This window comes from Xyrauchen texanus, chromosome 4 (assembly GCF_025860055.1).
Source record: "Xyrauchen texanus isolate HMW12.3.18 chromosome 4, RBS_HiC_50CHRs, whole genome shotgun sequence".
In the NCBI taxonomy this organism is placed as follows: domain Eukaryota; kingdom Metazoa; phylum Chordata; class Actinopteri; order Cypriniformes; family Catostomidae; genus Xyrauchen; species Xyrauchen texanus.
Window position 1 is genome coordinate 33242887 of NC_068279.1, and position 11876 is coordinate 33254762.

The window sequence follows — 11876 nt, forward strand, 5'->3', positions numbered from 1 at the left end:
TTTTGCATTGAATCGCACAGAAGGCCTGGACTTGAAATGCACGGCCCATGGCTGGTAACTATTTACTTTAGTTGTCTTTATTTTTTATAGTATTTGCACTTTTGAGTTTCTTAACTGTAGCATAACATTTACTGGACTATTTTACAAGAAAACATTATGGTTTTAATAAAATATTAGCTCTTTAGCACTAACAGGTTTTGATTATTCAAACTTGAAGGTCTGATTTTAAGAAGCAGAAAAGGAAAACAACTTTATTAACAAGTACTTTTAACTGCATTTATGCATAATGTGAATTTATTTTAAATTCATGAAACAGCAGACCCACGGACAAACTCATTAAAGGGATAGTTCACCCAAATATTAAAATTATCTTTTAATCACCCTCATGCCATCTCAGATGTGTATGACTTTCTTTCATCTGCAGAACACAAATGAAGATTTTTAGAAGCTCTGTTGGTCTTCACAATGCAAATGAATGGTGACCAGATCTCAGAAAGTCTAAAAAGGACATAAAGGCAGCATTCTGATTCTATTTTTTTCCTGATTCTGATTCTAAAAGTAATCAATTCAACTCCAGTGGTTAAATCCATATCTTCAGAAGCCATATGATAGGTGTGGGTGAGAAACAGATCAATATTTAAGTCCTTTTTTCCTATAAATCCCCATCTTTGACTAGCCCCAACCAGAAGGTGGCTGAATGTGAAAATGAAAGTCACTTCCACACCAGAATGTGTAAGTGAAAGTATAGATTTACAGTAAACAAACAACAACAACAATTGTTACACTGCAAAAAATGATTTTCTAGACAAGTATTTTTGTCTTGTATTCCTGTCAAATTATCTAAACTTTCTTAAAACACGATTTATTTACTTGTCAAGCAAAATGGGATAAGATATTAAGTCTTGTTTTAAGATAAATCTGACTAAATTTAGTGAACTTTAGACTCAAAACAAGAAAAAAAATCTGCCAATGGGATAAGCAAAATAAACTTGTTTTCCTTTTAAATTAAGTTTATTTTGCTTACCACATTGGCAGATTTTTTTTCTTGTTTTGAGTCTAAAGTTCACTAAATTTAGTCAGATTTATCTTAAAACAAGACTTAATATCTTATCCCATTTTGCTTGACAAGTAAATAAATCGTGTTTTAAGAAAGTTTAGATAATTTGACAGGAATACAAGACAAAAATACTTGTCAAGAAAATCATTTTTTGCAGTGTAGAAATTTGCTAGTGTTTTAGAAACTATAATTGCATCTAAACATGGTTATGAGGAGCATGGTTTTAGCTGTGATCTAATACCACAGTTACTTATTGTCCCAGAACTGTGGTCAATTTTCATAACGGTAAGTTCAAAGCTTTAAATCCTGGACCACCATCAATTAAGGACAAAACTATGCATTTTTGTCCTCTGTAAATATGTTCAGTTCTAATTTAATTAAAAAAATGTAATAATTAAGAGCCTGGAGGAAGATAAATATCGGTAAAGAAGTCCTCCTGTCAGAATATTTAAACATAGCCCTATATAAATTAGGTGTTAATTAACTTTTTACAGATTTTATTGTTGTTTATATTAGCAAATTCACATGTGCATCCCAACTTAAAATCAATGCTTTACAGTAAAAATAAAAAAATAGAGAGAATCAAGTAACCCAAACAAATCGTGATATTTGCAATGATTATTTGATTATCTCAATCTATTGTATTCTACCTTCCTCCCACACAAATTTTGTCTTTTCAGCAGGTTGCCCTCCTGTGATTTCTGCCCACATTTATGCAGAAATTAATGTATACATTACTGTAATGTAACTGTATCAAAAAGGGTGTTACAGGTTATCATTCTTAGATGTGGACAAGAAGGGACAGAATAATCAACATTTCAGGAAACATTTATCTTAAAATAAGCCCTGAATTGAAAATGTATGCAATAAAACCATTAATTAATACAAAGCAACCATTTAACTCTGTTGATTATATCTGGTGCTAAATTGCGGTTTTTAATTATCAAAACAAGCAATGTATTTAGTTTATAACACAAACTGTGTATTTTCAAGCCCTCTGTTGTCCAACATTGATGTTTCCTTGGCAGGCAATCTCTTACCAAACAACCTTCAAGAATCCATCCCTGTTCTTTTAAACCAACACATCACACTGAGAGTTTTCTTAAGCATTTATACCACAGTTTTGAAGCTTCAGTTGAGTCTGTGGAGTTTCTGGTGAGGCATTAGTGTTATGTTTCATGTTGGAGACTGTTCAGATCATCCCTTCTCGAGGCAAGAGGACAATACACACACACACACACACTCCTTGAAACTCCTATCATTACGAGGACTCTCCATAGACATAATGATTTTTATACTGTACAAACTATATATTCTATCCCCTAACCCTACCCCACCCTTAAACCTAACCCTCACAGAAACCTTTTGGCATTTTTACATTTTCAAATGTTTTTAAAGCCATTTGAATACCAGGGACACTAGGGGTGTCCTCATAAACCACATTTACTACATAATACCCTCGTAATTACTAGTGTGTAACCTAAAAAGGGTGTCCTTGTAAACCACAAAAAAACAACTCATAAACACACACTCAACAAGAGAGTGAGAGGGGCCTTGTCTTGACTTCCTGGATCTCATGTCACCTAAACACTGCTGTGTTCTGCCTTCAAGTTGTATAATGGCAGACTCTGCCAGTTATGAAATGCGGGCAGCCCTTAGAATGGTTAGTACTTCCAAAGTCCAGCATACTATTACAGATAAAGTTCACCCAAAAATGTAAATTCTTTCATCATTTATTTATTAGGGTAATAGCTTTCTGACTTTCTTCCTTAAATTGAGATATTCATAACAGAATGCCCAACCTGCTTTTTTCAAAGAAATTTTCATTTTTGGGAGAACTATCACTTTAAACAAAGAGACAAGCTTGGACTTTTCAAGAACTCAAAAACCAGCCTGTACATGTTCTGTACACCAACATGGGAACACTCAAACCTGATTTGTTAAATGAATAAACTATTAAAGCAGTTTGAATCTTGTGCGACTAATCTGTAGTACATACCACATAAATCACTGATTGCCACCCATTTGTTCATGTTAGTTTGAAAGTCCATTTCGATAACATAAATCCCTAAGCTTGTCAAAGATAAGAATTTATATCTAGACAGTTATGGTAGTAGAGTGTTCTGCAGCTTAAAACATTTTGATTCCAAAGTATTTTCCCATGGGTGGCAATTTTGCATCACTGCATTGCATGTGTGACTGTAATGTGTAACTGCAATGAGGCTGTAAATAAGACATTGTTCATGCATAACAGAAACAGCAGGGTCAAAAGTATGCAATCCGGATAAAATGGCAAAAAACGCATCAAACAAATCTTATGGGACACAATGCATTGCAACACATCTTGAGCCACAAGGGGGCCCCCTATTACTGAACCATAACTGATACCTGAGACTTAAAACCAAAAATTTAAAATTATACTTTGCGGGCGCCCCTGGTGGCTCGGGGCCCTAAGCGCCAGTTTATACCACTAAAATCTAAAAACTGCCTGTCAGATTTGTTTTTTTATTTTTTGCAACATTTGTACCTTTTGGAATACAACAGATTATCACTGGTAGTATCCTCAATGGTATAACCACTATTTTGCATGTCAGTCAAAAATAATTTTTTACCTTTTCAGTCCCTAAAGGGTACTGTTATCTTTAGTACCAAACATGTAAAGAGTGTACAGTGGGTGTACCTTTGAGGGCTCTGCCCAGTGAAAAGCTTTTGTACCCATAAAGGTGCAATTTTTGCACATATGTTTCTGACAGTGAACCTTTGCACACAAGAATGGTTTTATTAGACCCATTGAACTCAAAGGTTACTTCAGTATTTCAGAGTAGGTTTTACCCAATTTACATATGCTTATATATATATATATATATATATATATATATATATATATATATATATATATATATATATATATATATATATAGCCTATATATATATATAGGCCTATATATATCAGAGTTTCCGCTAGAAAAAATGGTGCCGGTCAGAGGTTTCGTTTTACGGACATTTTGATGATATGCCGGTCAAATATATCGCCTCTTAATTAGTCAAGTTGAGGAAAACTGGAGGCAGTCTATGTAACTTAAAAAATGACATAATCAGGCCGTATAGAATGCAACATATTATTATTAGCTTAACTTTCAAATAGACGAAAAAAAAACATGAACGTCCGATTGGCGTCAATCAACGCCAATTGTTTTTTACTGTGGTTTCACACACATTCACTTTTTGAAACATTGAGGCACGGATGTACCTAATACAAATAAATAAAACATCTCCAGTTAACTAGCAGATCATTCATTTAGTCCGTTATTAAATAAGAGATCTAGCGCTAAAATCTGTTGTTTTTGAAATCAAGCTGAGCGCTCGTGTCCGCTGCTATCAGTTGCATGGACGACGCGCTGCGCGAGTTGCGCAATCTTCACTAGGACGCGCGTTTCAATCTATCGCCGTTGCGGAGACTCTCTATTAATTCCGGTGAAATCACAAAATAAAATGCACACAAACGTGTCCCTGCTTGATATAGACTGTAACCATGCACTGATGAACATAGGCTATTCAGTTTTGATGATAGAGAAAAAAACTGCACGAATGCGCGGATTAGAAGCACTGATCTATCTATAATGAGATGTTCCTGATTCACCATCGTCTGGCCTCTGAAAAAAGCTTTTAAAGCTAGTCTGCCTGGGCCTGGCCATATTTGAAACGTCTCACTCAATCGTTCGTTGTTTAGGTCTATATTGCAGCCGTTTTAGGCGTGCGCTTTATTTGAAATGCAGCATGCGATGTTGTTTCATAACTTTCAAACGATAGAGCCTGTTCCTTTATAACATAGAAAGAGATCGGTGTATTTTTGCTTTATACATTTTAGGCTTATTCTCAAATTCAGATTGTGTTGGGGGGACGGGATTAGGCCTATTAGGCAATTTTAATCGGACAATTTGACCGGAGAGATTTAATTTTTTTACCGGCCAATGTCCGGTAATTACCGGACAACGGAAACCCTGATATATATATATATATATATATATATATATATATATATATATATATATACAATCAGAGAAACACTATTTTCCAGTAGACTACTATTTGATATAGCCATTATTGTAATCACAATGAGATATGTAAATATTTTTAGTGTATACATTTTCAAAATTGTCAACTACAGGATAACAATAGAAGCATGTCTTTAGCAGGTCACAAAACATCCATAGTCCAAGCATAAGCTGCATAAACACCTGTCTGCCACCAAGTATTTTAAGCTTTTTCCTTCTCTCTGTGGGTCTGCATGGAGGCTTTTTTAAATAACATTCCTTGGATGGAGATGTCGAGAAAATGGCATCTGGAGTAACAGTTAAGGGGCATAATATTGTTCCTTGTCATCTTTAAAGCCATCCAACGCATTGTATGCCGCTGGCACATTCTTTGATTCAGACTCATGCTGTGCTAGGATGTTCTGTGGAGAAATCCAGGGTGCAAAAGTTCACAGACCAGTCTAAAATGATCCTGGAATTTTGCTCCCAAGTCAAAGAATCAAAGAATGTGCCAGTGGCATACAATGCATTGGATGGCTTTAGGGGTCAGATAAGACTTTTCATCCAGCAAAACAAGATGCTGAAAAAATAAGATTTTGTTCTCTGAGATACCGGGTGTTAAGTGAAAGCTTGAAGATGGGTTAGAACAGAAGATCAGAATTATACCTTCCAGTTCTTGTCAAGTAAGCTCGTGCCCTCTTGTGGTTGGGGGGAAAACTTCATTTTCCAGTAAATGTGTACAGTATACCGCATTTCACTTCATGTAGTAACAACTTTTAAGCATTTCAAATGTATCCAAGAAAGGTCAGAGGCTTAATTTTATTTGGATTAGTATCATTTAATTTTTTTTAGTATCATCTAACTCACAACTGTGAAACTTTGCACATCTCCTAGAGCTGGTTTTTTAAAAACAGTAAATCAACATCTATCAAATATTACAAATAAAATAACTACTGTTTTAATAATAAGAACCTTATTACCACTGCAAAAACAAGTTAGATTGTTTGTCTTAAAAAAAACTGTGAGAACATGAGTTTTTCTCTCAGTAAGTTATGAAACACTTACATTCTCACATAGTGATGTTACAAATGACAAAGACTATGATAATCATTGCTCAAACCACATACTACTCTACATCATTTCTTAAGTGCAGCCTAATTTTTTTTTTTTAAATAAACCCCATAAATATATAAAGATAATAGATCTTATTCACAATAGCGCCATCTATGATTTTGACTGTAATATTGCGTTCACAAGCAAGCGTTTCATGCGGCACGATTACATACAAAGTCAATGCAAAGACACAAATTTGCAGCAGGCGGCGCGAATGAAGCGAATGCCGTGACTCGAACACACGAAATAGGTTAATTTGCAAATTTTTCAACTCTAGCAATAAATCTGCATAACACGTTATCGCGAAAGACTATCAGCATTGAGATTGTCCGGATGTCACTGACGTAGTAGCAGAAGAAATCTGGAAACATTTATGAAAAAGTTGAGAAACACAACATCATACATGTACAGAGACCGGATGAAAAAAAGACATTGCTTTGAGGAAACTGAGCGAGGAAGTTGGACTACCTGGTAAGTTCAGAAAAAATGCGTGACTACTTTATTCCAGCTGTTGGTTGTCCTTTACAATAAACCAAGTCGTAGAAGCCCCTCCTCATGTCATTTTTCAGAAGGGGGAATACTCACGCAAACACGAGTTTAAACACACATTTATAATCCAGCGGTTAAACTCGCGAGAGCAAAGAGAGGTGAAAATCTTCTTTGCGTTGTATGTGAACGCACCATAAGGGATACACTTTTGCAGTTTGAAGTGTTTTGGATCGTTCCACGGACAAAAGGTTGATCAAATATCTGTCCAATACCATTCAGTATACAAAGAATTCCAGACAACATGAGTTGTGGAAAATCAGATGTGATCTAGGAGCTTTATACTGTTCGTGCCATTGAAGAGATATTTTTTGAGAGTAAGTCTATCCCTCACAGCCTCGTTGTCATTCCCATGCAAATCAAAGTTGGCTCTAGAAAAATAAGGTCTAATTTCTGCACTACTAGTGACACCAAACAGAATGCATTTTTTTTTTAAGTATTCAAATATTTGCCAACACCCCTCAGACTCATTACGCCCTTTTGCACTCTCTGATTCCATATGAACAAATAGGTTTATTAAATATTTATTCTACTATAGAATAACAACTAAAAAACACACCCCTCCTTTCAGTGCTCCTTCAGAGGCTCCGCCCCCCAAATTCATGCACGCCCATTGCCAATGCTGTGTGATTGCAACAGTGTTGTGTGGACCTGTCTGATCCACTTTATTTTCCCATTTACAAAGCCAGGGCTGTGTACAAACACCCGATTATGTTTTCAGCGCAAACAAAGAATAGATATCTAGCGGAGCATGAAGAGATATTCAGGGAATCGGACAAAAAGTGTGCTGGAATAAAATTACACATTCCACCTTTCAGATGCTCAAATAGCATGGCCCAGTGCCACCCAGGTAGTAGGGCTAATATTTAACAAAAAGCAAAGACGTTTGCAGATTTGTGATCTCATATTTTGTAACTTTTTTTAAATAGCAGGTCAAGAATTAAGTGGAGCTAAACTGGAGTTAAATCACTATTGAACACAGCCCTGATTTAGTTTTGCTGATTAGTTGTAGATAGTGATTTATCACATTGTCCTAACTATATTGTGGCACAAAATGGTGATTCTCATATTTAGTGTTAAAAGTGCTTTAGACCTCAAATCACTTACCATTAGGTAACTTTTTAATTAAATTATGGAAAAAAAAAACTTTTCCATGATATTCTAATTTTTTTAGATGCACATGTATGTTCATGAAAAAATACATATAAAACAAACAGTGTAAAATACCTATATAAAGACAATCAAAGTATTTTTGTCAAACACAGAATCAAGATCTTCTCTCTTGTTGCTCCTCAAGGCCATTCACCTCTACATTGTTGCCCTCAATTAATACAACAAAGTCACATGGCTGTAAGCTTTGACTGCTGGAACTTGGAGACGGTTGCTGAGGAAGCTCCCCTGTCAAAAACTGAAAGGAGAATGCATTATTACTTTTATTGATATTTTCTAAACAACTTCATCCAGAAAAGTGACCTATTTGTTTTAACTCATGCATAATAATTTAAGAGGTGTCTGTTGCCTGCTAAAAGGACTCTTTACATATAGCTTTAAGTATTGGGCTGATACATTTAATGGCATGCACTCAAACTAAAACAGTATCAATAAATGAACAAAAACATGGACTTAAAAATAGTTCAGTAACATAGTGTGTCAAGGACAATGGAGTTATATTCAGCTACAGAACTTTATTTATATCATGTGATGAAAATAAAACCAGGATGTTTACCTCTCGATAATGGTCAGGAATTTCCAGAGGTGGTCGAAAGACCAGTTTCAACTGTTTGTATTTCTTGAAAAGTGCAAAAATGCAGACACCACACATGGCCAAAACAATAACTGTGATTAGTATACTTGAGAGAAAAACACGTCTCTTTGCCTCTTCAGCTACACAGGGAGAAAGGAATGAAAATAACAAAACAAATGACATTATAATTGTTAGTAAACCAAATTAAATGCATTGGAGTGAAATATATAATGTATTGCAGTGTGTGATTCATCAAAATATCTTTAAAGTAAAAAAAAACATTTTTGTCCTTATAATAAATGGGCAACAATTTATTATAACAGAGAAGACTTTCAGACTTGCCTGTTTTTGGGATAATTGCACATCTTTGGTTGCTGGCATTTCCATAGGGCTTACTGTACATCAAATACTGAACCTGAAAACAGTACTTCTGTCCTGAATCCAGGTTAGGAAAATGTTGACTCTTGCCATTTGTAACAAAAAACTCTACCTGGAGGATTTAAAAGTCTAGTCAGTTTTACACTGGTGTAGTTTAAAAATGTGAATTAATGGAGTTTATACAGGTTATATATATATATAATAATGGAAGCAAGAGACCTCTGAAGGACCTCCATTAGCAACTTTCCAGTACGATATATTAAAGGCAATTACAGGTCCATGTTCTTTCACCCAGCTCTGGTCAATATGTTCCATTTGCAGGTGAGCCACTCCAGGTTTAACAGTGAGATTTATCAAAGGAACACAATACTGTACTGTGAAACAAAGAAATGTATGGGGGTATTTACACTTGGTCACTTCATGTGCTTTTACTGATCAAAATAGCAATCCGATTGAAAAAGCACATTCCATTTAACTTGGCCACATCAATGTGTCTCTGTCAAATAGATATAAATCCGATCTTCAATTCCCTCCGGAGGTGGTTTGAGTGATCGGATTTATATCTGTCTCAAATCCTTCTTGGAGGGTGTTTACACTTTGTCATTTCATGATTGGATAGCTATCCGATCAGTAAAATGGCATGACGTTACCAAGTGTAAATACCCCGTATATGTATGTGCTTGAGTTTGCATGTTTGAAAAACCAAAAACAGAGGTGAAAAGACAAAGTGTTACATTTTAAATTATTTAACATGGACAAACACAAAGGTAGATTTAAACAAATAAATAATTCCTTACTATTTACACACGTGTCTGGTTTCGAATTCTGCCATTCTGATGTGCGGTTTTCTTTCTCTGCGCGCACTCGGAAAACTGCTCCATACAATTCAGCAGTGATGTATAATGTTTTTAATTTTGTCCCAATATGACTTGTCACATTGTGCCAATCATCCGCTGGATTCCTGAAATTGAAATAACAGGAGAGGATACATTTTAGACCAGATTAAAATGCTGGACCAAGCTTAAGTTTATCCCCAAACCAGTAAGCACCAGTAAAAAAAAAAAAAAGAAGAAATACTGAACTACATGGTGTTGATGCACTTATGCTGAAGACTTTGTTAATGGCAAGACCCTCAGAGATGATGCCATGGTATTTTGATATACAGGTAATGATATAGGGCCTACCCTCAAAGTAAATGGACCACAAGTACTTCAAATTTCACCACAGCACTACCATGGTTAATACAGTAAAAAAGGTTACTTTACTTTCTGGTACTTTTAGGTTAGTGGATTGTCAATCTGTATCATGTAAGATTATGGGATAAAGATACCCAAATACTTGCGAGCCACGTTTGTACTGAACTGAATACAGCACACTGTCATCATTGGCAGACGTCCACTGTAGTTCTGATCCCACTAGCCTAATATCTGGAGGCTTTAAGTCAACTGTCTTGGCTGAAATAAAACCAAGATAGTGAATGATTTGTGGTGTGGACATGAAGGTCACGATTTTTTTTTTTTTTTCAATTATTATTATAAAAAAGATTAGAGCTAAAAATTGCAATAAGCGTCGTGCAATCCTGCAAATCATGTAACGAGACCTACCGAGATCGATCATCAGTATGAAATGCGCCACTGCGTAAATGTAGCGGATCATTTCGATTACTTTGAATCTTCCACCATGAACTCTGCGGGTCGTGAATGCGTCATTCTAGCTGGTTTTCCCGAGGAAATAAGCACGTTCCTTCGCTGGAAATCTCGACTGGATTCATCTTACTGTGAACAAAGAGAAGCGATCATGTGGCGTAATGTCTAGATCTCTGGAAGAGAGACGAACAATCAAATTAACAGTTAAACCCTTGTCGAGGCCGATCAATATGAGAATCTTTAGTAGAAATTACGTATATTTCAGTATTACATTAATCTAACAGTTACTTAGATTTTTAGAGTCGCAGTCATGCCCACGCACTTCCGCCTCCCTCATCCGCCCACTAAACAAAAACTGAAACTAAAAAAACACCTGAATGCATATCACATTGTGCGGACGAGTAATCAAGTTACAGCAACAACAACAACAATAAAAGCCTAATAATAATACCAATAATAATACATTCGTTATCTACAACGATCAGCCACAACATTAAAACCACCTGCCCGCATGTCAGAATGCCTCAGCATTATGAGATGATATTCTTCTCACTACAATTGTACAGAGCAGTTATCTGAGTTACTGTAGATGTTGACAGTTCAAAACCAGACTGGCCATTCTCTGTTGACCTCTCTCATCAACAAGGTGTTTCCATCCGCAGAAGTGCCACTCACTGGATTTTTGTTTTGTTTTTGACAACATTCAGAGTAAATTATAGAGATATGAAAATCCCGGGAGATCAGCAGTTACAGAAATACTCAAACTAGCCCATCTGGCACCAACAATCACGCCACGGTCCAAAACACTTAGATATTTTTTTCCCTTTTCTGATGGTTGGTGTGAACATTAACTAAAGCTCCTGACCCCTATCTGCTTGACTTTATGCACTGCACTACTGCCACACAATTGGCTGATTAGATAATCGCATGGATTATAGTTGCCAAATTTTACTTATGGCGTGCCATTGGCTCCATTGTTCCATAACATGACAACTATACCAATTCACCACGCACAAATACATTAACAGCATATAGTTTATAAATTTGCATTGTTGTAATGGAGTAACCTTACAACATGGCCACCATGGAGGAAAATAAGGTTTACTTATAACCTTGTTCAGTTAGACCCTTCAGTTAACTTGATATTGAGCATTTGTGATGTGATCTTTCTCAAACGCTTTTATTTATATATATATATATATATATATATATATATATATATATATATATATATATGCTACTGGTAAAAAAATTTAAAACACTTGACTGAAATGTTTCTCATCTTAAAAATCTTTTGATTTGAATGTATATGCTTAAATGTTTGAAATTATTTTTGTACACAAAAATATATTTGTACC

General features: G+C 35.4%; 1 protein-coding gene across 2 annotated transcripts; it reads right to left on the reverse strand.

The window, feature by feature from the left end:
* Positions 1-5917: 5917 nt before the first annotated feature.
* On the reverse strand, positions 5918-10896 carry LOC127642854 (uncharacterized). 2 transcript variants are annotated; one of them, XM_052125309.1, is made up of 8 exons: positions 10807-10896; positions 10477-10647; positions 10203-10326; positions 9670-9833; positions 9092-9246; positions 8837-8984; positions 8477-8634; positions 5918-8158 (listed from the first exon to the last, which is right to left on the reverse strand). In XM_052125309.1, the coding sequence occupies exons 2-8, from the start codon at positions 10526-10528 to the stop codon at positions 8018-8020; spliced, it is 942 nt and encodes a 313-aa protein (XP_051981269.1). In that variant the 5' UTR covers positions 10529-10647; positions 10807-10896; the 3' UTR covers positions 5918-8017. The 2 variants fall into 2 exon arrangements, with proteins under 2 accessions (XP_051981269.1, XP_051981264.1); XM_052125304.1 differs by having other exon boundaries at positions 10477-10691; positions 10807-10858.
* Between the last annotated feature and the right edge of the window lie 980 nt (positions 10897-11876).